The sequence below is a fragment of the Empidonax traillii genome, unplaced genomic scaffold, assembly GCF_003031625.1.
Source record: "Empidonax traillii isolate 1590-97213 ecotype Southwest subspecies unplaced genomic scaffold, ASM303162v1 scaffold12:size2584012, whole genome shotgun sequence".
In the NCBI taxonomy this organism is placed as follows: Eukaryota; Metazoa; Chordata; class Aves; order Passeriformes; family Tyrannidae; genus Empidonax; species Empidonax traillii.
Genome location: NW_020955205.1, coordinates 1,559,697 through 1,584,072, shown reverse-complemented (window position 1 = coordinate 1,584,072; position 24,376 = coordinate 1,559,697). Strand labels below are relative to the sequence as shown.

Here is a 24,376-nt window from a genome sequence, read left to right as displayed (position 1 = left end):
ATTTAAATAACAAAGAGGTGCTTATCCCTGGCTCTGGGAAATGGATGGGAAGGGCTGGGGATTGTTCCAGAAGTAAACTTCCCAGAGAGTGAACAAGCAAAGAACGGGCAGCAGTGCCTGAAAGGAAGAGGAGGCCCCGGAGCTGCTCCAAGGGCTGGAGCCCCTCTGCTCTGGAGCCAGGCTGGGAGAGCTGGGGGTGTTCAGCTGGAGAAGAGAAGCTCCAGGGAGACCTGAGAGCCCCTTCCAGTGCCTAAAGGGGCTCCAGGAGAGCTGGAGAGGGACTTGGGACAAGGGATGGAGGGACAGGCCAAGGGGGAATGGCTTCCCACTGCCAGAGGGCAGGATTAGATGGGATATTGGGAAGGAATTGTTGGCTGTGAGGGTGGTGAGGCCCTGGCCCAGCTTGCCCAGAGAAGCTGTGGCTGCCCCATCCCTGGAAGTGTCCAAGGCCAGGTTGGACAGGGCTTGGAGTAACCTGGGATAGTGGGAGGTGTCCCTGCCCATGGCAGGGGTTGGAACTGGATGGGCTTTAGGTGAAATCAGTTGAAAACACAGAATCACAGGATGGTTTGGTTTGAAAAGACGTTACAGCTCATCAGGCTCCAATCCACAGGATTTCAGGGACTCTAACCTGTCATGTGCTCATGTAGGGCCACAGTCAGGCCCACCAACACTTGCAGTCCAAGGGAAGACAAGGGGAGTCTTTCTCACCTGAACAGAAGAGCCCTGGGGAGTGAGGAGGTTGTGGCGAAGGAATCCAGGATGTGCAGGGTAGCAATTCACAGCCTCTTTTCTGGGATAAAGGAGCAGAGAACTATCAACCCAGAGCTCACTCTTCTATGGAAAAGTCAGAGCACAAACTATTTGGAAACCTTTGCTTGGGTCAGAACAGTGAATCCAGCCCAGCAAAATAAATTTTTAGAATCTGTTCTGTGAATTATCAAACAGGAACATGTGTGTGTCATGGGAGCACTGTAAAATTCACTTTCCTGAATGTGTAACTGAACCAGAAATTCTCCTGCTCATAAAGCATGTGTTCTCCTTCTTAGCCACTCTTATTCCAGAGTTTCTGATGTGTATGTACTTCCTTTCCCAGACTGGAGATTACCAGAAGGCCTTTGAACACCTTGGAAATGCACTTACCTATGACCCAGGCAACTACAAGGTGAGTTGTATGAGGGAATGGTGATGGGACACCTCCTGAAGCTGATTCCAGTATCAGAGCTCTGCTGTCTGTATCCAGGGCCTGGAGAGGCTGGAAAGGATCATGTCCAGAAAGCTTTTTCTGAAATAGTTTCTGTGATGTTTCCCTGGGGAGGGGAGTTGGGTGCATGTTGAGATAGGGAAGGGGGAGGAAGCAGAGTATGGGATTGATCCTTTTGGTTTTTAATCTAAAATTGCACCAAATCCAGGTGGAATTTACTTTGGAAGGAAGGTCTTCTAGACATTGTTTCAAAAATCCCAAGAGCTGTGCTGGGTCCCTGTGGCTCCTCAGGACAGAGCACAGATCCAAGTGATACTGCATTATGTTATTCTCCCATCTGCTCATAACTCTGCCTGTGCTTCCAGCTGCTGTATATATTCCCTTGGCTCTGGCCTGGAAAGCTGAGCTTGGCATCCTGGTTTCCTTCCTGATTGTGGAACTGCTTCCCTTTTTAGGGGTGTTACTTCATTTCTCTCCTTTTTTCCCTGTTGACAGTGCAAAGTATTGAAATGTGTGGTTGACAAACATGAGTTATTGTGAAAACACCTTTACACTTACGAATTTTATTTGTCACTGTGAGATCCTATAAAGGACTTAACTGGTATGGTTTAAATATAGTGTGTTGAACTCACTTCCCTTTTTTTCCCCCATGCATATTCCCACTAATTTGCAGTATCAGCCAGTCAGTGTGAACTAGGAGAGCTTTGCTGCTTATGTCTTGCTTTGAGTATGTTTTACTCCCCATTTGTCTTGTACCAGAACTATTTCTGTCACTGCTTGGTGGTAAACAGAATCTATAGATTCTTTTCATAGAATCAGAGACTCAGACTCCAAAAAAATACTTCTGTCACCCCAGAAAATACCCTAAACACTCGTCATGTTGCAATATTTGTAGAATCATAGAATCCCAAGCTGGTTTGGGTAAAGGGGACATTAGGGATCAGTGACTCCCACCCCCTGCTATGGGCAGGGACACCTTCCACTATCCCAGGTTGCCCCTAGCCCTGTCCAGCCTGGCCTTGAACACTTCCAGGGATGTGTTCCAGCTTCCCTGGGCAAGCCCTCTCATTCCTGAGACAGTTGTGGTCGAGGCAGTGCAGAAAGAAGCAGACTCGGGTCCCTTCTTGCCCCTGTATTCTGCTCTGCGGTGGCAGATCCAAGTCCCCACTGCTGGTCTGGGCAGCCCTTGGGAGAAAACCCTGGAAAGATTCAGTGTTTTTAGTTTAATAATTTTCCCCTCTTGCTGTCCTGCTGTGTCTGTCACTCTGTGTGCCCCAGGCCACCCTGGCAGCTGGCAGCATGATGCAGGCCCACGGGGACTTCGACGTTGCCCTCTCCAAGTACAAGGTGGTGGCCGGCGCTGTTCCCGAGAGCCCCCCGCTCTGGAACAACATCGGGATGTGCTTCTTCGGAAAGAAGAAATACGTGGCAGTAAGCATCAGGCTTCCATTTTTCCCCATCTGTATCAAGCTTCATGCAGGCACGAGGTTCCTGTGGTGCAGAGGCAGGGGGTCTATTCTGGCCAGGCTGTCACAGCACATTTATCCCTGTTTGTTTTTGCAGGCTGTCAGCTGCCTGAAGAGGGCAAACTACCTGGCTCCCTTTGACTGGAAGATCCTGTACAACCTGGGGCTGGTGCACCTCACCATGCAGCAATATGCCTCAGCCTTCCACTTCCTGAGTGCTGCCATCAGCTTCCAGCCCAAGATGGGAGAGCTCTACATGCTCCTGGCAGGTACGTGATGGTCCAGCTCCATCAGAGATCCAGCTGAGGGGATGCAGCATTACAGACACAGAAGGTGTGAGCTGAAGTAAAGAAACAGTGGATGAAGGCTTTAGTAAGAAACTCTTCCCCAGTTTGTTCTCTCTGGGGTGAATAGAAGGTTTAATTGCAGTCAGATCCAGATTAAACATTGACAAAGACTTTAGGTATGTCAGCTTGGGGTTGGGTTGCCTAAGGAGTGGGTCTGGATTTTCATTTTTAGTATGAAATGAGACAAACATGTCAGAATTGACATCGAGAGCAGGTTTAGATTAGAGATTAGGAAGAAATTATTCACTCAGAGGGTGGTGAGGTCCTGGCACAGGATGCCCAGAGCAGCTGTGGCTGCCCCACCCCTGCAAGTGTTCAAGGCCAGGCTGGCCAGGCCTTGGAGCAACCTGGTCTGGTGGGAGGTGTCCCTGCCCATGGCAGGGGGTGGAATGAGATGGGCTTTAGAGTCCTCCCAGCCCAGGCCATTCCATGATTCTGTGATCAGCAGGGTTAATCCTGGCAGCAGTCCAGACAACCCTGTTGGCACATATTTCATGGCTGAATGACATTCATCACTGCCCTAAAAACAAACTCCCCATGAAACATCAACTCCTGTGTGTGTGTTCTGCTTTGGTGCAGTTGCTCTGACCAACCTGGAAGACATTGAGAATGCCAAGTGCTCCTATGAACAAGCTGTGGCCCTGGACAAGTAAGTGCTCACCAGAGCTGTCACTTGTTTGGTCTCGTAGCTTTGCCTCCTGCACCTGATTCCCTTTACCCCTTCTTCTGCTTTGACCCAAAATGGTTTGCAGGAGAGAGACATTTTTATCCCTGTGCAAGTGATAGTGTTAAACCCACCTTTTTTTTTAATTCAACTCAGCTCTGAAAAATGAAAGGGGATTTTATTTCAGACCAGCCCAAAGCTGGTTTTTGTTTTGCTGTTTGGTTAGTGAGTCAGTGGTGATGGCTTTGGATTCTAGCCCTCCTTTCTGTGAATGTTTATGCACAGTGGAGCAGATTCAATAGAAGAAAACATATTTTGTAGCCCAAAGTTTGAACACTGTGCAGAGCAGTGAGATGCTTGGGATAAAGCCTGTTATGAATTGGGCAGAGGGAGGATTTTAACTGCCAGAATCTGGGCAAGAAGTTTGTATAAAGCAAATAAAAAAGAGCAAGGATAGTCCTTGCTCCTTTTTGACAACAATATCTATGTTTGCAGTCTAGATCTTAAAATCAGAGCATTTGATTTCAGAAAGGTGAAGCTGAACCTCAGAGTATTTCATCATTTCAGGCAGCAAATCAAAATTATTTCAAATTTGTTAATAGTTTTGTCTCTGTCCCCAGTTCACGGTGAGTATTTGCATGCTTGGAGCAGCCAGCACTGTGAGCCCAGGGTCTGTGCTGGGCACAGAGCGGTGCCAGGAGCCCTTTCCATCTGCAGGGGCCACACAAGGTGGTGAGAGATCAGGGATGAGGGAGAAATCCTTCCCTGTGAGGGTGGGGAGGCCCTGGCCCAGCTTGCCCAGAGAAGCTGTGGCTGCCCCATCCCTGGGAGTGTCCAAGGCCAGGTTGGATGGGGCTTGGAGCAACCTGGGATAGTGGGAGGTGTCCCTGCCCGTGGCAGGGCATGGAATGAGATGAGCTTTAAGGTCTTTGCAATCCAAACCATTCTGGGATTCTATTCCCAAACAGCCTTCCATGCCCAGCGAGGCAGGACAGGACCTTAAAGATTGCTCAGACTCCTCAGTCATGGGCTCGTGTGCTTTGCTCAAAGGGAAGGAATGGAAATTTGGCTCTCCCACTTTGCCCAAGTATTTGGCACTCCTGGGATGCTCCAGCTCCATGGTCTGACCAGGAAAATAAACCCTCGTTAAAGCAAGAATGAATTCCAACTGCTGGGGCCTGCTGCAAGGAATATGCAGGCTGTGTGAGGCTGGTTCAGCTGACACCCTGCGTGTTTTAGCCAGTTGTTGTGTAGCTTGGTCTCTGTCCCCACAGGCTGCCTTTGTGGCATGTCCGGAGCTGTTTGGCTGGGATACCGAGTGTGGTGTTGGTTTCCATCGCCAGCAATGCTTTTATAGCGCTGGGAACTGGAATGAAAAACATCTTGGAAAAAGCCTTTAGCAAAGGTGTTCTGAGTCCTGGTTCCAGCTCACAGCTGTCCCGTCTGGGGTTATTTAGCTGTTGATTTTTCTCTGACTGTCATGTTGCTTCTCCATTCTCGGAGGCGGCAGAATAGCTCCTCAAGGTTCAATTAATTTTAAAACTGGCTGTTTCCAGGACTGTCTGATCTTTTCAGTGTTATGGCAAAGACAGGGAAGAGGGTTTATTCTGTGGTGGGCTCAGCCTTCCAGTTTCCCAGTTAAAGCAGCAGCCACGGCTATAAATGCCATCAGATTTGTCTGACAGAGTTCCCTGCAGCGCTGTCACCTCGCCCGGGCTGGAGAGGCAGGGCCTGCACGTGACACCTTCTTTACTGCCCAGTACCAGCAGGATCCTTCCCTCCTGCACTTGTCCCTCTGCCTTGGCCCCCAGTCCATGGATGGTTCCAGTTATCCCAGCCACGCTCCAGGAGAGGGCACCAGTCCCTCGCTCACGCTGGTTGTCAGAGCACGGAGCATCCCAGCCTGACCCACGTGCAGGGATGATCCAGTGGGCTCCTGGAGGGAACCGGGGACTGGCAGAGTCCTCCACCCACCCCGGCTAGGCCAGATGGGAAGGGGCTGTTGGGGGTGAATGTATCCTAGTGAAGGAAATGGATACTGTGGAAAATGAGTACAGGGAGCAGTTCTGCCTGGTGAAATCTTCACTCGGGAAGGGAGGCAGGAGTGTGCAGGTGCCCGTGTTAGCCGTGGGGTGAGTCTCCTCTGCAGGTCCTCTGTAATAGGGATCTCCTACTGCTTGTCTATAACAATTGTTACTGTCTGCAATTGTCTACAATCGTGTGTGTTTTGCTGGGGGAAGGAGAGAGAAGAGGTGAGGAATTGAAATGTAAAGAGCCAGTGCTCTGGAATTGAAATGTAAATTCAATGTAAACAGCATGTTCTGCAGCAGGTTAGGTCGTAAAATAAAACCAATAAAACAGGAGTCTATTCCACTGCCTGTCTGTGCCAAGCTGTTCTCCTGCAGACTGGCAATGCTGGGAAAGTCTGAGGGAAATCAGGGAAAGATCAGCTTTCACAGGGTGATGAAAACCCCTGTCAGTGCTCTACTCGTCCCAGGATCCAGGGGCTGGGAGAGCAGGAAACAGTCCTGGGATGGTCCCCAAGGGCACTGAACTGGCTGTTCTGAGGGTAAGGCACCTGAGGGAGGGATTTATGTCTTCATTGACACAGGGAGACTTTGCTGAGCCGAGGCACTGTGGCTGTCACCAAACATGAGGGGCTCCACCGTGTTCCCTGAGGACTCTGGCTCTGCAGCCCTTCCTCTGCCAGTGCCACGGAGGTGTCCCCAGCTCTGCTCCTGGGGCACACCTCAGCCTTATTCCAGCCAGCACAAGTGTTCCCATGGGGAATGTGTGTGTGTGTCTGCTGCAGGTGCAACCCCCTGATCAACCTGAACTACGCTGTGCTGCTCTACAACCAGGGTGACAAGGAGGGGGCCCTGAGCCAGTACCAGGAGATGGAGAGGAGGGTCAGCGCAGCCAAGGAGAGCAGCGCTCCCGACTTCGACCCCGAGGTACGTCCTTCCCGGGGGCAGGGGTTGGGAACCACACCGGGGCTGGCAGCACTAGGAGCTGGAAGCACTAGGAGGTTTGACTTTGAGTCCAGTTGTTAGGAAGAAATTCTGCTCATGAGGTACTCTGAGCGGAGCAGGCGCCTACTGAGAGCTGCTCTCGCTTCAGTGCTGCTCTTTGAAGCTCAGTTCTTCAATCAATACCCAGCAAGACAAGATTCCCTCTTAATTAAGGGAATGAATTAACGGAGATGTTTCCCCGGAGCACCGAGGCCGGAGCCAGCTCTGCACAGCTCTCATTTTTCAGGTTTTTTTTGTGGAGATGTTGACTTCATTGTTGTCTGAAGGGTTCCTGCTCACAGTGCTCTTCTCTTTGTGCCTCTCGAGCAGATGGTGGAGGTGGCCCAGAAGATGGGAGCAGCCCTGCAGGTCGGGGAGAGCCTGGTCTGGAATAAGCCTTCCAAAGAGTCCAAATCCAAGCAGAGAGCTGCTGCGTCAGGGAAATCCTCCGGCTCTCAGCAGCCTCTGGGCTCCAACCAAGCCCTGGGTCAGGCCATGTCCTCTGCTGCAGGGTATGGGAAAACCACGCCCCTTCCCTCAGGTGAGTCTGCTCTGCCCGGGAGAGCTGGGGGGCTGCAGTTACAGCACATGGTCAGGAAGGGACTGACTTGCCTACACCACAGTAAGGTCGATATTTGGTGATAACTCTCCCAGATTTCTGAGCTAAGGAAGATGCTCTCTGTGGTGCATCACACTCTCCTGCTTTTGCAGGAATCCAGGAGACTTTCCCTTCCTGTCTGAGCCATAATGGCAAGACTCCATTACCGTGGGATTGAGATCTGGCTCTGGAAAGGAGGTGGTTTCAGCAGCCAGACCTCTTGCCTTCCTTTGGAAGAGCCCAGGAGCTGATGTGCCCAGACAGGCTGTCACAGAGGAGGGCAAGGATGGACAATTTTCTGAAGCACTTTATCCCTTCTTCTACACCAATAACTGCAGCTGGATTGCTCCCAAGCTGCCCAGCCAGGCCCTCCCTTGCAGGTGTTGCTGGGTTCAGTGTGGGCCCCAGGACTGAGGGTTGCTCAGGAGATGGTGTGAGCCTTACTCTGATGGCTGCACCTGCTGGGACTGCGTAGGAGCATCTCCTGAGCCACCATTCCCTGCCTGACCTCTCACCCCTCAGCCTCCCAGGAGGAATGTGCTAGAGATGCTGCTCATCCTGGTGATTTTCTATCACTCTTAGTCTTGTTGCCTGGAGACTGAACCAGGAGAGAGGCTGTGTAATCCAGGACTCTTTCTTTGGCATCCCTAAGGACCTGTTCCATTTCTCACACATGGAATTAACTTACCATGCAGGGAAGGCTTAGCCAGAAAATCTGAAAAGTAAAACACTCTAGGAGCTTAGGGTTTACCTGAAGGACTTTATTATCCTTATCAGAAAAGGGAGCTGGTTCATAATACAAGTTGTCAGCCTAAATTTAAGTGTAGAAACCACTTCTGTCCTGTTTTGATTTAATTCTGTATGTAGCTACTTTAACTACGTGGAGGCTCTCCCCAGATTTGCTAAAGCTGTGAACTGAAGACGATACTTGGGTTTGAGCATAAACCAGGTTCAGTGGAACTGAAAGTGGCACTTCCCTGTGAGGGTGGGGAGGCCCTGGCACAGGCTGGCCAGAGAAGCTGTGGCTGCCCCATCCCTGGAGTGTCCAAGGCCAGGTTGGATGGGGCTTGGAGCAACGTGGGATAGTGGAAGGTGTCCCTGCCCATGGCAGAGTGGGGGAAATGAGATGAGCTTTAAGGTCTTTGCAACCCAAACCATTCTGGGATTCTGTGATTTTGGGAGCTGTTATCCCTTCCAAAGCATAAATTAATTCCTCAGTTTGTACTGACCTCTCGCAGCTGAGTGAGATCCTGTACCTGAGCTTCCTTTCAGCAGGACTTTGGGCTGTCAGATCTCTGGCTGGATAACTCCTTATCAATAAACTAATGCTGGGCAGAAGGAATCTGAGAGTAGTGAATAGCTGTGATTGTTCTGCATCTCTGTGCTGATGGGAAGGGCAGAAAGAATAGACACAACTTGTGTAGCTGTAGAGTAACTCTACCTGTGTCCTCTCCCCAGGTGCTGGAACACCAGCTCTGCCAGCAAAGCCTCCCTCCCTGCCTCTGGAACCAGACCAGGACTCAGAAACGAGCCCCGAGGAGAGCTCGGCACCCGCAGGGGACGCGGCGCAGGGCAAGGAGAAGCACGGGAGCCAGCAGGGACCGGAGTAGGACGGGCTCTGGGCACCTCCCCGGCTGCCTGGCACCTGGGAAAGGGACCTGCTCCTCCCTGCTCCTCCCTGCCCCACGGGCCTTCACCCCACTGGCAGTTGTCTGGATGCAGCTGTTTGTGTCAGTGATTTTTAGCACGTGGCTCTGTCCCGAGTCGTTGCAGTGATCAGAAGAGGTTGGTGTGTAGCTACTCTTAGTATGGGCACCACAAGAGACTGCAGGATGGGGATCCAGCTCTCCACAGGTTGGGTGTGAGCCCTCTAGAAGGATCCCAAGGCATCCAGTACGTTTAGCAAAGCCAGCAGTAGTGACTTGGGATCCTGGACCCCGAGGAGGACCACACCCTTCCAGTGGCTGAACTGGTGAGCAGCTGATTTTCCACAAAGAACCAGTAAATTGAACCTTCAGGGCTCTTTTTGTTTGCCGGTTGAGCTCCCCAGCTGTTTGAAAACGTATTTCCTACTTTTAGTTCCGCGCTGTTGGATTGTATCCCTCCAATAATGAACAGGCCAGGAGAGGAAGGTTGGTAATGGAAACTTCTCTGAGGCAACAGTGTAAAAGCAGCACGAGCTGCTCTGAGGCCATCCCCATCCTTCAGCTGTGCTTTGTGTTTGCTGCTGTGACCCAGAACGACATTAATGCATCTTTAGAGCCCAGCCAGGAGCTGAAGTGCTCTCCTGCTCCCTGGAGAACAGCAGGTTAAGAACCCTCCCTTTCCCCTCTGTTTTGATGGCCCAAACTGCTGATCTTAAACGTGGCTGTTTCTCCCCCCAGCTCTTCTTTCTGCTGGGTTTTTCTGTCAGCACAGATCCAGGGAAGCGTTCCCGTAAGGATTCCCTGTTGAAGAAAACAGGATATTTTGTGGAGCACTGGCAAATTGAAACAAACCAGACAAGGAGCAGGTACATCAGGTAGAGTGCAGACATTTTTATTCACATTGAACTTCTTACACTGGGAGTTCCTGCAGTGTAACAGAGTGCCTGAGAGGAAGAGGTCAGGATTGCAGAGCAGGGGTGGGCAGGGGCTGGGAATTCTTCACCTCAGCCCCAAAACTTGAGTTCAAGACAGATTTTTGTCCTAGGATGCTTTGATAGGGTAAATGTCACCCGGGGAGCAATACAGCATTTGAAGGTACCTGTGAAGGGATTTATTTTAAATATGTATTTTGGTGAAGAGGTTACACTGATATTGAACCAATTCTCCTTCTATGAAACAAAGCAGTAGCACCTTCCTACTTCCTGGGAAGCATTTTTAAATATGTAATTTCAGCTGGATAATAAACAGAACTGCAATTCCTCATCCAGTCCCCTCTCCTCCCCTGGCTCTGGTGATGATGGCATTTGCACACAGTAAATTCCTAGGATCTGATCTTTCTGGAGAGCTTTTTTGTGCTAATGGTAACGAGGCTGGACTGTTCATTCAGCTGGAATTAAGCAAGGGACTCTTCAGCAGGACTGCACTGAGGCATTTAGGGATTTTGGAAATCACACCTTATGCTCCAAAACCTGTTTCTGGCATCAGCCATAATTCTAATCTTCTCTTTTCCCCCCGTAATGGAAATTTTAAGATGGAAAACAATAATGAGCTTAATTTCTAGGGAAGTAGAAACCATCTGCTTTAGGACTTTTCTTGCCCTTTTTAGGAAAATGTCTGTGATGAGCCAGGGTAAATCACAGAGCTCACAAGGTTCTCTGCAGCTTGGCTTCTGCACAGAAAACAGACTCCAAGACACTCAAACATAAATGCCTGGGCAGCAAGACCTTGTTTCTGCCAAGAGTAATAATTTATCCATCCAGCAATGTATGTTCAACCCCAAAAAATCTGATTTTGAGGTCCCTGAGACAACTGGATGCTGATTTATGGCACAGGCAGGATTAGTGGATACCTGCCATGCTCCTGTATGTGTTTGCTCAGTTGTGCCTGAGCCAGGTGGACACAGGGGTCTTTAAGATGTTAAAAATTGAGATTTCCCAGTTGGGAAGTGGGTTTCAGTTGGCAAAGCCTCCTCTGCAGAGACAGACAGGGACCAGTGCTCAGTGAGCTAAAATAATAAGCTCCACACATAAATGTACTCAGAAGGAGCATGTGTTGCAGCAAGTACTTCATCTGCCAAGACTTTTCTGGAAGATAAAGTCCAGTTCTACTACAAGGAAAGCTTTACCACTCTCTCAAACCAAACTGCTCCAAAAAAATCCGTGCTTTTAATGGAAGATCCAGGTGAGCTCTGAACCCGGTTTTTCCCAGGCTGCTCCAAGGAGCAGCTTTCCTGAGAAAGTCACAGGGGAGGTTTTCTGAGTATTTTTTTCATTGCCCCCACTTGTATTTCACAATTCCTGCCAGGATTTGTGTCCCTCAGCTGCTGTGGGAGCTGATCCCAGGCTGTTGGGAACAGACGACTTCCCGAGCTCCCGGCAGAGACGGGAATGGCCACGTGTGCCATTTCCAACCTGCAGCATTCCCTTTGCTGAGGGAACATCCTCCCACCAGTCTGGATCAGAAACTCCCTGAGAATTCAGCCTGGATCCACCTGAGAGATTACACAAGGAACTGCTCCATCTGTTAGGGAGGAGAGCTTTGTCTGATGTCTCTGGGCAGCCAGGACTCGCATTCCTGGCTCCGAGATCCAAGTTTTACTGCAGACTTTAATCAGACCCACTATTTGTCTGGTTCTCCTCCTGTTTTCCCGAAAAGTTGATGAGTTTCCTTAGCCCAGGAATAGCAAGGCAGCACGCTGTGTGACAGGAGCTGCTCTGCACACGTGAGGCAGCGCCCAGTGCCAAATATTAGCACAGAGACACACCTGAGCTGGTCACTCACTCCCAACCCTCAGCTCTCCTGAGCTTATCTCCCTAATTTACCCAAGCTGCAAGTGCCAAAAAGAGCCCAAACCAACTTTTAGGGTAACGGGAAATCGAGTTCTGTTGTACCAGTCTCACAAAACTGTCCCACTGTTCAACTCTTTTCTCAGGATGTGGCTGGAAAGGTCACCCGTGGCACATAATTCCTGATAACTCAGCATATCCTTACACAATAAATAGTAAAAAAAAGAAAGCCAAGCACAAGTGCTGAGGGTTTGCCACGGGGTTTTGGAGTGGATCTAGTGCTCTGTTGCTGTCCAGGCTTTGGATTCCAGTGGCTGAGGAGTGGAGCTGAGCTGTAAGGCAACATCTAACAGGGGCAGAGCAGCTGCTGAGGTCTTTGCTAAAGGCTCAGAAGGAACTTTTCAGCACCAGTTCTGTAAAAAGGAATTTGGGAGGGAAGAGCAAACCTAACTGGATCTCACCTATCCCAACAGGAGATAACCAGGAAACACAGAAGTAAAAACAGAAAATCAAGTAATTCCTTAGCATGTTGTGAAACTCTCCTGAAGAGGGGGAAAAAAACGGTGAAGAGTCTTTAAAAGTGGGAAGAGTTGGATTTGGGATTGGTTTTTCCATGGAGAGCACCAAGGGCACAGCGAAGTGTCCTTTGGGACTCTGCCAGCCTCCTGTGATTCACACCTCTCAAATAACCCACCACCTGACCTGCAGGAAGGGACAGGCACAGAAAAGATGGGAACAATGTTCATTCTGGATCCTGGATAAGACAAAATAACCCAACCCAAGGTGGCTGCAGGGACACAGATGGAAATACCCAAGTGCACAGGTTTTGCCATGGAGAGGTGTCACCATGCTGAAGCTCAGCTGCTGCACCTCCAGCCACGTGTGTGTGAATAAATATTTCCAGTGGAAACTCCTGTTTGGGAGTGGGAGGTTGGCTGAGGTTTGAGTCCTCCTGCACTGTGGATTTCCAGGTGTGAGAAACACAGGAGAACCAACAGAATTTGTAGAGACAGAGAGGATCAGGGGCAGCAGAGCCACTTCAAGCCTGGCTTTGAAGCTTTGGTATTTTTGCCGCTTTTAGAGCAGCTTTTCTGTGCTGTCACTACTGAAGCTGTGCAGGGGTGTGAGACTGCACAGGCAGGGGAAGGATTTCAGGAGCTCTGCCACCCTGTCATTCCCTTGGGAAGGCAGAGGGAAGTTAGGTGCATCATGTTCACAGCATGTGGAACATGAAGGGAAGGCTGCTGGGCCCCTCCATCCATAAATTCACATTTATTACCATATAGACTGTTTCAGAACTGAATCCTGGATCCCACCAGCACAGCTGCTTAAGGATGATCCTTGGGAAGTGCATTTGGTGGCAGGTGAGCTTTATGTGCCTGCTAAAACACATCTGGAAGGAGCAGCAGCCTGGCCATCACGAGCTGCTGCATTTGAGGTGTGACTCACAGTGCCAGCCACTCCCAGGGCACCCACGGGAGAAATGTTACCTGGTGGGAAAGAACAGAACAGCAGGAAGGAGGAGCTAACTATAATGAGTTTAGCTTTAAGGCCCAGGTGATTTCTAAGCAATAACCCGCTTTTTTATAATTGTTTACACCAATTATTTATCCAAAGTAGCTTAAAACCAGAGATACTTTGGGCCTGTCACATTCCTGTTCAGTACAAGCACAACTTTGCCCTTGGACAAGGTCTGTAAGTGCAGCCCCGTGGTTTAAAGTGGCCACAGGGAATGCCAGTCCAATCAGCCTCACATCCCTGGAAGTGTTTTTGGAAGAGAGAAGTGAAATACAGCAGCAGGGCCATTGCTGGTGACAGCTTGTGTTTAGTTTTGTTCTGTTTCCAACCTGAGAATCCACAGCTTGGCTCAGTGTCAGGAAAGTGGGACCCAGGAAGGATCAGTTCTCCAGCTGGCAGATCCATGGCCTTTGGTGGCCCTGGCCATCATGAGAGGCTGCAAAACAACCCTGCTAATAGCCTTGGACCTCTCAGACAGCTGAGAGGTTTTTTAATTTATTTTTCCTTTAGGAAGACTAAACCAGAACTCTAAGTCCTGTGCTACAGTTAATCAATAATAAAAGAAATAATAATCTGGATAGAAATACTTCCAGTCTTAAGAAGATCCCACACCAAGATAAAATGCTGAGAGTGAAGGAAACCCAGGATGGGATGAGCTGCAGGAAAACCCAGCAGTGACTGTTTCTGCTCTGTACAACACAGACTTTGCTCAGAGGGAAAGCTGAATACACACTGACAGCCAGCATTGTGTGCTGAGTCAGTGCAAGTACAACAGCTGCCAATTTTTATCCTTGCAGAGCATTCAGGATGGATTTTCCAACAGGAGAACATCCCTGACAGCAGCATGACTGTTACTGAAACAGATCACTCCACCCTGAGTGACAGACTCTCCTCCCCTCCATTCAGACACAAAGACTGACCTTAAACGACCTCCTACACACTCTTGTGAGGCCCAGGCTTGCCCAGACACGCTGATGGCATTTAATCCACTTCTACTGAGAAATGGCTGTGGGAGCTACGCAGAGACACCTGAAGGGGCCAGAGACAAACCATGCTGGAAAACAGACACAAAACCCAGGCTGGTGCTCTGCAGTTCGTGGTGTGTGACTGTGAACAGGTAAAAAACAGGAGTATTTAACAAGGACACAGGGTTCTGCTTTTTTAATTTCAAAGGCCAGCAAAGAAACTATTGGTGACCTAGTCAAAAAACCTCCAACATCAAACCCTAAAAAGGCCTCCTCACTTCAGTCTTACCTGGAGAATGCTGTTACAGCTTCTGAGCTTCCAGAGGGACCTTCCCTAATATATGAACCCTTCTGAATGGAGAGCAGGAAGACTGTAGAATTTGGCACAACCATTCCCAAACCACCAAAACTGAGTCTCCAGCACTCAAGAGCATTTCTGTAACATCAGCTGGAAGCCCCTGCTGTCAGCAGAGAAGGTATTTAGTGTACAGCAAACACAGGTAACGGTTTGGGGAACACCTGGCAGGGAAGCAGAGCCCCGATTATCTTCACTCCCACTTTCCCAAAAGCTAAGCACAGGCTGCTGGGGCTCAGTTGAACACCTTTAGTCACAGATAGCCAGCATCACCTGCACAGCCTGCAGTAGGTACAGTCTGCATCACATTTTGGGACCCTGGCTCCCTCTGGGGACACCAAGAGGTGATTTCACCAGGCAAGAATTCCACCACCACCCCAGGCAAGGGAAGGTTTGCTGGGAGGAGATAAGCCACAAGCCTTTTATTTGGAATTTACCAGAGGCAAGGCAGGGCCTGGCACTGCTGTGCTCTCCCTGGGATCCACAGGCAGGGAGTTCTCCTGCTGCACTTCCCAGCACTACCTGACAAGATCCATTCTGAGCTACGTACAGCAAACCTGCACCAGCCAGGGATTTTGGTCTTTGTGTCCCTCCCCCCTGCTCAGGACAAAGCCAATTTTCACATTAAATACTGAAACATCTGCACCCGCATGTGAAGTGTTCGAGTCACTGCCCAGTGACCGGAATGTGCCAACAGTTTATACCTGGAATTATTCTTTGGCTCTTTTTCAGTTATACCCGGCAAACACACCACACCCTGATTCTGTTCCTATGCCACCACTGCCTCAAACCCCAACCCACGGGTCTCGGCCGCCGTGCAGCGCCGCAGAAGGAGAAGCTCCCGGTGTCCTACTGCGGATACGCCTCGGAGTAGAGCAGTCCCTCGGCTGAGATGGCGTCCCCCAGCCCCACGGTCCGCACGGGGTCCTTGCACACCAGCACGGGGGAGAAGTGGAAGGAGATGCCTTCCCTGTGCCAGTGCACCACGGGCTCGTCCGGGTTCAGGGAGATCTTGGCAGGAGCCTCCGTGTGGGAGGTGAGGAACTCGCGGGGGGCCTTGAGCAGGACCCTGCTGGTGTCGATGGTGTCGGTGGCGCAGGCCTGGGTGCCGGCAGCCCTGGCCCCGGCCGCCACTGCCGCCGCCTGGTTGCCCCAGTGCCCGTCCACGGTGGCCAGGATGTGGTAGGCCAGGGTGTGGAAGTGGATCCGCGTGAGGTCGGACGCCCGCTCCGCCGCCCTCCCGTGCTCCTTCAGGATCCAGAAGAGGATGTCGCTGACCACCCCCACGTCGGGAATCCCGCTCCAGGAGCCCAGGGAGGCGTGGGGGCCGGAGGCAGCCTGGGTGAGGAACAGCAGCTCCTGCTCGTTCAGCCCGATGGAGTTCACCAGGGGAAAGACCTGCTAACAGAAACACGGGAACCACGGGTTTGCCTTCACAGGGACAGTGGGATTTGGGATTCCTCCTTCGGGGTGTGGGTGTTACAGTATCCCGGTGTGCTCAGCACCCAGTTTCCCAGAGAGATGCAGCCCAAGTCACTGCACTTCTCCAAGTTGGCAAGAATTACTGGGCCAAGGAAACATTCCATTTGGTGCAATTAATTTTCTAGACACCCACTTTGACAAGAGTAACAAAACATCAACTTCATATGAAACACTCCTAACACTGAGATCACATCTGTGGCAGGATAAACAAGGCACCACCAGGATCTGCAGGAAAGAAATTCTGCAAAGAAATCGAGGGGTTTTTTAAATTATAAACTCAGCTCAGATTCAATCTTTGAATGGATAGTCCTAATCCTAAGTTTTCATTTCTGTATTCATATACCAGTCTGTGCACTGTGATACTGAACCTGACAAAACCAGCATGCCCTTTCATTTTCCTTACCTGATGCATAATGTTGCTCATAAAATCCTGATCCGTCATACTGGCCAGCTCCAGGTGAATGGGAATGTCAGTCGGGATATCGGAGATGGAGGCCACAGCCTACAGGAAAATAAAAAAACCCCAAACCTAAAACATGTACTTATTAAGAAACAGGAGGAGAAAAAGGGGTTTGACTTGAGATAACATACTATAATCTTCCTGTGCATGGATTTAAACACAATTCCAAATGAGAGTCTGACCAGTGGATGTACCGCTAAGGGAGGAAATAAAAACAACTGCTGGTTTTCAGAATACCAAAGCAGGAAAACTGTATCCAATCCTAATCTGCACCCAGCTCAGCACCTTTTCTAATGGACTAATTCCAAGACCTCATAAATCTGAAGGAACTGTAGAACAGTTGATCCTAGAACACAAAAAAAGGCCAGTGCCTTACATCAGGACCAGAACTCAGCTGTAAAACAGGTGGTGTAAGACAGATGCTGCTTAGGAAACACCAGTGTTGATTATAACCTGGATAATCTCGGTATCTGGGATAGAAAAGGTGTGATTTAGCCACCAGACAAGCCCAGTAACCAGGTCAGTGCTCTCCAGCCAGGCAACCAGCCCTCCTTCTTCTTGACAACCCACTGAATGTAAGGAAAGTCAGTGTTACAGAACTAGACCTTTGCCATTCCTGCCATTCCCAGTCTCCTTTTAGCAGGCAACACTGGGATTTGTGGGAGAGCCGAAGGCACAGCCCACCTACACCTTCCAACCCGGGAAAACAAGGCCTTGCCACGAAGCACTTGCTGGAAAACACTCAGGTGTTCCCATCTCTCACCTCCATCAGCCGTCTCTGTCGCGCCTCCTTGCTCTGCCCTTCCATCATGTGGAGTCCTGAAAGCACCACAAGGTCCGGCTGGAATTCATCCAGGCTGGACACAAACACTTCCAGCATGTTGAGGGCACCGTTGGAAAGGTCGTGGGAGAAGATGAAGCGGTTGGCAGTGGGTGCTCTCACGTGGCCCCACTCCTCACCTGGGGTGGAGCAAACAGAGGCAAGGGGGTGGAAACTGTCGTATTCCTGGGTGAGATCACAAGTTAAATGGGCTCCAGCAGCAGCAGGAGAACACATGCATTTGTTTCAGCACTACACGAGGGTTACTCTGAGTTTCATCTGCACGTGGTTAAATGGTCCCTTTGTGTTTTCAGGGACCATTTTGGTGTTTGTGCAGCTTTAGAATGACACCCATCAGGGCTGTGCATCAACCCCAGTGATGTTTGGGGTTCCCATCTAACACTCCACCTTTGGGAAGGTACCTGCTTGATACTCCAAGATAAGATGGAATTCATCTCTTTCCTGCATGGATTCAGGTGGCACAACTACGTTGTCATCGAGCAGTTCATGGAGTCTGGGGCCAACTGGGCCACAAAGGAGGATCTAGAAAACAGGGAAAAATAACCCAGGTTTCCCTGCCATGTCCCTTGCCAAAATGTAAGCATCACCTAGACAATTTTAAAAAAGTTAGTAATTCAATTTTTAAAAATCAGCTGTGTTTTCAACTTGGAAGGCCAACCATATGTTCCACCATAACCCAAGAAATAACTGCCAGATCCCCAAAATCTACAGGGAAGTAATTTGCTTGAGACAAGCAAACAGCATGAAACCTTTGGAGTGTGCGTGTACCTTCAGGTCTGGATTCGTGGCGAGCTTCTGCCCGATGAGAGCAGCATTTCCTCCCACGTAGAGCTGTGAAACAAACAGAGCAGGGTGTGGGTCCCCTTGCTGTGGGACCTTCATACATGTTCGGTCCTCAGCACAGGCTGGAGATTCTGGGTTTTCAGAACACAGTCCAGCAGTACCCAAGTTATTAAAGCTTACTGGGGCTGAAGGCAGAACAACTTTGCAGTTCTCTGTGAGAATCTCAACAAGTTGAGTATTCTCTTTTTGTTAAATCTAAATATTTGCCAACAGGTAATGACCATATAGAAATCAATTCATTCCTAACATTAACAGCGCTGAAGGAATCAACTCATTCAGCACATAAAGGGCCCTCACTCCTGTGCAGCTCCTCCGTGGCCGTGGGTGACCCGTGGGTTTTTAGCAAGGCTGCCAAGCAACTGTTTAAAAACTGCAACAGCTCTTCCTTCAGTCAGAGGTTGAGGTGAATCCTGGTCCCTGTGCCCATGTGGAGTGAGAGGAACCTTCTTACCTTTCTTCGGGTAAGAAAGGTCAAACTTCCCAGTGAGAAAACTGATGTGAGCTTTGAAATCAATGAATGTGGATTGTCACGAGGGTCACGGACACTCAGAGGAGGCCACGGAGCTGCTCCGAGGGCTGGAGCCCCTCTGCTCTGGAGCCAGGCTGGGAGAGCTGGGGGTGTTCAGCTGGAGAAGAGAAGCTCCAGGGAGACCTGAGAGCCCCTTCCAGAGCCTAAAGGGGCTCCAGGAGAGCTGGAGAGGGACTGGGGATAAGGGCCTGGAGGGACAGGCCAAGGGGGAATGGTTTCCCACTGTTGGAGGGCAGGATTAGATGGGACATTGGGAAGGAATTGTTGGCTGTGAGGGTGGAGAGGCCCTGGCACAGGTTGGCCAGAGAAGCTGTGGCTGCCCCATCCCTGGAAGTGTCCAAGGCCAGGATGGACGGGGCTTGGAGCAACCTGGGATAGTGGAAGGTGTCCCTGCCTGTGGCAAGAGGTGGAACCAGATGAGCTTCAAGGTCCCTTCCAACCCAAACCATTCTGAGATTCTCTGGCAGAAAACAGGCCATGGAAGGATCCAGCTAAGAATCAGGTGATTCCTTGCTCCCTGCCTCATCCAGGATGTTAGAGCCACTGTTACAGCCTCAGCCCCATCTGGCTCCCATGTAACAATATTCTTAAAGAGGCAACTTTGACATTTCACTTTGGGAATGTCAGCAGGGGAGAGACCCATTTAAACCCCTCTTGTTTGCAGCAGGGGCAGAACCCCGTGGAAAATCATTCACACGCTCAAGCTACACCTCAAGTTCCCTTCCCAAAGGACTTGCTGTCTCCCTAGAGGGAAAATGGAAGTCCCTGGTGGTCAGTAAGAACGAACCACGCTTGCCCACGCTGTGCTGGTGCAGCCCCACCTGTGCCGCTGGGTGCTCCGAGGCCGTCCGCGCGATGTCCTGGAACGCCGCGGCGTCGCTGAAGAACCGCTCGGCGGCCGCCCCTCGCCGCATGAAGTGGCTGAAGGCCTCGCCCAGGTCCTGCCCGGAGCTCAGCACCGCGTGGTCCTTCCCATCGGCTGGTTCCAGACCCAGCGCCTCCAGCAGCTTCACGCCGGACAGCACCACATCCACACAGGCATTGACACTGCAAGAGACAAGGAAAAGGCGTCCTGGGGAAACCACACGGAGCTGAGGGAACTGGGGTTAGCTCAGCTGGTCACAGCATGGTGGTGATCGTGCCAAGGTCATGGGTTTGATCCCTGTAGAGACCATTCACTAAAGAGCTGGGCTCGATGATCCTTGTGGGTCCCTTCCAACTGAGAATACTCTGATGGTCCTGAACCTGTGAGACAGCACAGTGAGATCATGGCCCAGGCAGGGATGGCTGTTCAGGGGGAGAACAACCAACCAAATGGAAATAAACCCTCACAAAGGCACAGGAATCCCCTGAAATTCTCTCCTAAAGCCTTCTCCCTTTGACTTGCCTTTACTGCACTGTAGAGGAGAGGGGGATTTCTAACTTTCTGCTGAATTAAAACAAGGAAGAGTGGGCTCTGTGGTCCTAAGGTGGTTGAGTAGGTTACAATATAGGTTTGCTTCATTTGCTGCCTTAGACTCACTCAAAAAAAGAATGAGCACAATAAGCAAATAATTAATTTTTAATTCTTAGCAGCTTTTAAAAATATATGTATCTTTTGGATTTAAAATGTGCATGCAATTCAAAACTGTTAAAAGCAAAACTGAAAGTATTTAAGCCAGCTAGACCAGCCTCTTGAGTTTCGGCTGCTCCTAATAATACCCAAACCCACACACAAACTCCTCACACAGGCTGGTTCTGTTTATAAGAAGTCAAGAGAGCAATTTGTCAGTTGAAATATTTGAAAACTGCGATTTCTAAAGGATGATCCCTAGCTTCCAGAAATAGCATGCAGTGAAAGCAGGAGAAAAATCCTGCAATAATTAGGGAGGGAAAAGAACCATTTCAGCAGGTCCAGGCTTTATGGAAAACCTGTCTAACTTCCAGTCCCTATTTCTTATCAATTACATCAATTTAATCACAGTCTAGTTCAAACCAGAGAACAGGAAAGTTCTGCCTGGGACCAGGCCCCCAGGAAGACAATTTGTGAACAATGCCCTCATTTCACCCCGTGATTTCAGAGAGATACCAGCATATACCAAATACTTCCTGAGACAAAACCAGCAATTATTTAAGCATCTTGTGGACCTGCTGTGAAGTGCCATTTCTATTCCTTTGCCCCACACTTCCCTGACAGGGATACAAACCATCTATAAAAATCCTGCAGGATCTCTGACTTTCTCTGCATCTCCCCCCACACTCCCAAGGCCAGTTCCTAATCCAGGGCAGAGTGGAGTGCCCAGCACCAGCACTCCTCCTTGGCAGGGCCCTCTCAAGGGGACACTGGGGCCACAACACGTGAAAACTGCATCACACAAAATAAAGGACACGAAAAGCCCTGAGGCTTTCCAGTCCACAAGATAACCAGCCCAGAAATCCTCTGGATGTGCATCATCTCCTGCACTGAGGAGAGAGAAATACCCTTGCACAGCAGGGAAAAGAAATGACAAGCTCAAGCAGCCTTTTGGCCCCAATTTTATGTTTTAATGAATCGTTAAAGATCCAAAGAACCAAGTCACATTCCTCTGCCAGCTCACAGCTCCACACCCCAAGGCCGAATCTTCCAGTCAAAGTCGTTATCCTGCCATGTCTTTATATTTAAAAGGAAGTGAGTGAAGTGCTCTATGCAACGTCCAGATTAATGGTCAGATTTAAAACCAGCATTTGAAGTCAATGTGATATTCCTGAACTTTCCCCTTCTTTCCTTTCCACTTTAAAAAGAGGAAGGGTGTTGGATTTCCCCGGCCATGCACAGGTGCCTTTAAGGTCCTCTTCCTTCCCTTCCCTTCCCTCCCTTCTCCACTTTATAAACTTGCCTCTGGTACTTATTCATTGCCACCCTCAACCAGATGAGCCAGAAGTTCCAAGTCCCTCAGACTCTGGATGTAAATTTGTTTTACAGGCGACAAGATCTCTGGAGACAGGCTGCCAACAGGGCCTGAACCCCACAGCACCCTGAAATCACCAGCACAGGGGTGTTCTGGGTCATTCCTCCCCTCAGCTGAGGTCTGACCGAGGAGTGCTGTGGGGAGGAGCTGCACTCTTGAGTAAATCATGGAATGGTTTGGGTTGGAAAGTGTCCTTAAAGCTCATCTCATTCCACCCCTGGCCATGGGCAGGGACACCTTCCACTATCCCAGGTTGCTCCAAGCCCCGTCCATCCTGGCCTTCAACACTTCCAAGGATGGGGCAGCCACGGCTTCTCTGGGCAACCTGTGCCAGGGCCTCTCCACCCTCACAGCCAATAATTCCTTCCCAGTATCCCATCTAATCCTGCCCTCTGGCAGTGGGAAGCCATTCCCCCTTGGCCTGTCCCTCCAGGCCCTTATCCCCAGTCCCTCTCCAGCTCTCCTGGAGCCCCTTTAGGCACTGGAAGGGGCTCTCAGGTCTCCCTGGAGCTTCTCATCTCCAGCTGAACAACCCCAGCTCTCCCAGCCTGGCTCCAGAGCAGAGGGGCTCCAGCCCTCGGAACAGCTCTGTGGCCTCCTCTGGACTCTCTCCAGCAGCTCCACATTCGTCTGCTGTTGTTCCCCAGAGCTGGAGGCAACTCTTCAGTTGGGGTCTCACCTGAGGAGGCAGATACACCCCAGGTACATCCCTACCCGTGCCGAGGCCCCGACACATCCCTCCCCACGCACAAATCCGCACCCACACCCCCCACCCCCCCACGCACATCCACCCCGCGGGGCGCGGGGCCCGGGGCCGCCCCTCCCGCCCCGCTGGGGGCGCTCCCCGCGCGCTCCCGCACCTACCCGACGGCGACGCGCGCCCAGCCGCGCGCGGGGCGGACAATGGCCGCCTGCCAGGCCGCCACCGTGCGCGCCTCCAGCGAGCGGGCGCGGCGCAGCGTCCCCAGCAGCGAGGCCGAGAGCTGCCGCAGGGCCGCGGGGGGCAGCTCGGGGCCCAGCACGCACAGGTAGCCCAGCGCCAGGGCCAGCAGGCCCACGCACACCGAGCGCTGCCACATCGCCTCGCTCCGCTCCGCCCGCTCCCCCGCCGCGGCTGAGGCGGGCCCCGCCGGCGGGGGCCTCCTTGCGCCGCCTCCGGAGCGCCCCGCCCCCGCCGGCCGCCGGCTGGCGGAACCCGCTGCGGGATCGCGGCCGCCTGCGCCGCCTGCGTATGCCCGGACGGGAATGGCGCTCCCGCCGCTCCGCCTGCGTATCCCCGGACGGGAATGGCGCTCCCGCCGCGCCACTCGCGTATGGCCCGGCGGGCCGGCTGCGCCACCGGCGTAGCTCAGTACGGGGGCAGCGCGGGCGGCGCGTCATGAGGGGGAATGGCGAGGCAGAGGCTCCCTCAGAGTACGGCCGGGCTGCGGCCCCCGGCGATGGGCCGGGCCGGGGGGAGCCGAGGCGAGGAGCCCGCAGTGAGTGCTGCCACGGTGCCAGGGCCCTCAGCAGCGCTGAGCTGAAGCGTGGCTGGGCATCGCACCTGCACCTGTACCTGGTGCCACCTCCCGTGCCCTGGTTTCCTCCTCACGGTGCCCCTTTTCTCAGTTCCTTGTTTCCCAACACGCCTGTGGGTCTGTGTTGAATTTCCACGCTGCCCAAGCAGCGCAGTGCCCGTGGCTGTGGTTCCCCAGCTCCTCTGCCTCACACCAAGGGCTCTCTAATATCCTGTGTCCAACAAACCAAACGCTGGCTGAAGCTAAGCACCAACCCTGGCAGCATCTGTTTTCATCCTGTTCCGCGCCTTCTCCAGGGTTTTTTGCCCTCCTCAGACCTGCCCCCAGCCCCGAGGCCGTCTGCGCTGGGAGCAGGGGCTGTGAGCGCTCCTTGATGTCTGGTCCATCCTGCACAGAGGTGCTGTCGTGAGGAAAAAGAGAGGTTTCCCTTTTCAATGAAAGGGAGTTTTTCTGGGCTGCTTTAGAAATCCCAGAAACGTTCGCTCGGAGACTTACGACAAAATTTGCAAGAGTTTGACAACTCTGCGCCACAGTGCGTTGGCTGAGGCAGCCGATAATTTTCTTATTCAGTTCTGTGTTGTGAGTGATTGTCACCTCCTCAGAGTCTGACAAAGCAAACAGTAAAGGAGATGGGATAGCAGAAGGCGCTTTTTTTGTTGATTTTTTTCCCACTATTTAGGATTCAGGGATTGGTGTTCAGCCAGCAGCCATTATCATAAATTCATGACTGGCCCTCCGGGCTCATTTGGCTGCCCAACAGGTTCCATTTCTTACTGGTCATTGGCATAAAGGACTTTCTCATTTATTTATTTATTTATTTATTTATTTATTTATTTATTTATTCTGTTCCTCTGAAGTTGCTCCTCGGAGCACCAAGGAGGTAGAATTGTCGGGACAGGGGGATGATGGGAGCTAGAACTGCTGGGAAAGGAGAGAGTGAGACCTGGCAGTGGATAGTGAACAGTGATCTTGGGCACTCACTGGTTTAAAAGCCTAAAGCATCACAATGTAATGATCTTTAAGAACAAAATGCTGAAAACAAACTAGAGGCCTTTCTGCTTTCCCTGTTCTTCAAGGAATCCCTCGAACAGCTCTTTATCCTCAAATAACTTCCTGGTGAAGTGTCTCATGACAAAGGGATCATCTCTGTCTCTCAGACCATGTTCAGCCCTCCAGAGCTGCTCTGTCAGTATGTAACCCCTCCTTTTCCTTTGCTC

General features: G+C 51.2%; 2 protein-coding genes and 1 long non-coding RNA gene across 5 annotated transcripts in view; 2 read left to right on the top strand and 1 right to left on the bottom strand.

Annotated features, from left to right (window-relative positions):
* The window catches only part of BBS4 (Bardet-Biedl syndrome 4), a 34,384-nt gene extending 25,174 nt beyond the window's left edge, over window positions 1-9,210 (top strand). Inside the window, exons 10-16 of the mRNA XM_027888947.1 lie at window positions 1,097-1,165; window positions 2,483-2,635; window positions 2,768-2,939; window positions 3,597-3,666; window positions 6,494-6,635; window positions 7,023-7,233; window positions 8,749-9,210. Coding sequence (XP_027744748.1) covers window positions 1,097-1,165; window positions 2,483-2,635; window positions 2,768-2,939; window positions 3,597-3,666; window positions 6,494-6,635; window positions 7,023-7,233; window positions 8,749-8,900 — 969 coding nt within the window. The 3' untranslated portion in view covers window positions 8,901-9,210. The remainder of the gene's footprint in view (window positions 1-1,096; window positions 1,166-2,482; window positions 2,636-2,767; window positions 2,940-3,596; window positions 3,667-6,493; window positions 6,636-7,022; window positions 7,234-8,748) is intronic.
* A 529-nt stretch (window positions 9,211-9,739) lies between these two features.
* LOC114059943 lies at window positions 9,740-14,234 on the top strand. Its single transcript, XR_003571783.1, has 2 exons — window positions 9,740-9,811; window positions 14,038-14,234. It is a non-coding gene; the product is annotated as an uncharacterized LOC114059943 (long non-coding RNA).
* Window positions 9,808-22,776, bottom strand: ADPGK (ADP dependent glucokinase). Of its 3 annotated transcripts, none has more exons than XM_027888978.1 (7): window positions 22,322-22,388; window positions 19,537-19,762; window positions 18,112-18,174; window positions 17,745-17,865; window positions 17,266-17,462; window positions 16,446-16,544; window positions 9,808-15,961 (listed from the first exon to the last, which is right to left on the bottom strand). In XM_027888978.1, exons 1-7 carry the CDS (start codon window positions 22,348-22,350, stop codon window positions 15,410-15,412), a joined length of 1,287 nt encoding a protein of 428 aa, XP_027744779.1. In that variant the 5' UTR covers window positions 22,351-22,388; the 3' UTR covers window positions 9,808-15,409. The 3 variants fall into 3 exon arrangements, with proteins under 3 accessions (XP_027744779.1, XP_027744760.1, XP_027744769.1); XM_027888959.1 differs by lacking the exon at window positions 22,322-22,388 and adding an exon at window positions 22,507-22,776 and having other exon boundaries at window positions 14,386-15,961; XM_027888968.1 differs by lacking the exon at window positions 22,322-22,388 and adding an exon at window positions 22,507-22,776 and having other exon boundaries at window positions 14,386-15,958.
* Between the last annotated feature and the right edge of the window lie 1,600 nt (window positions 22,777-24,376).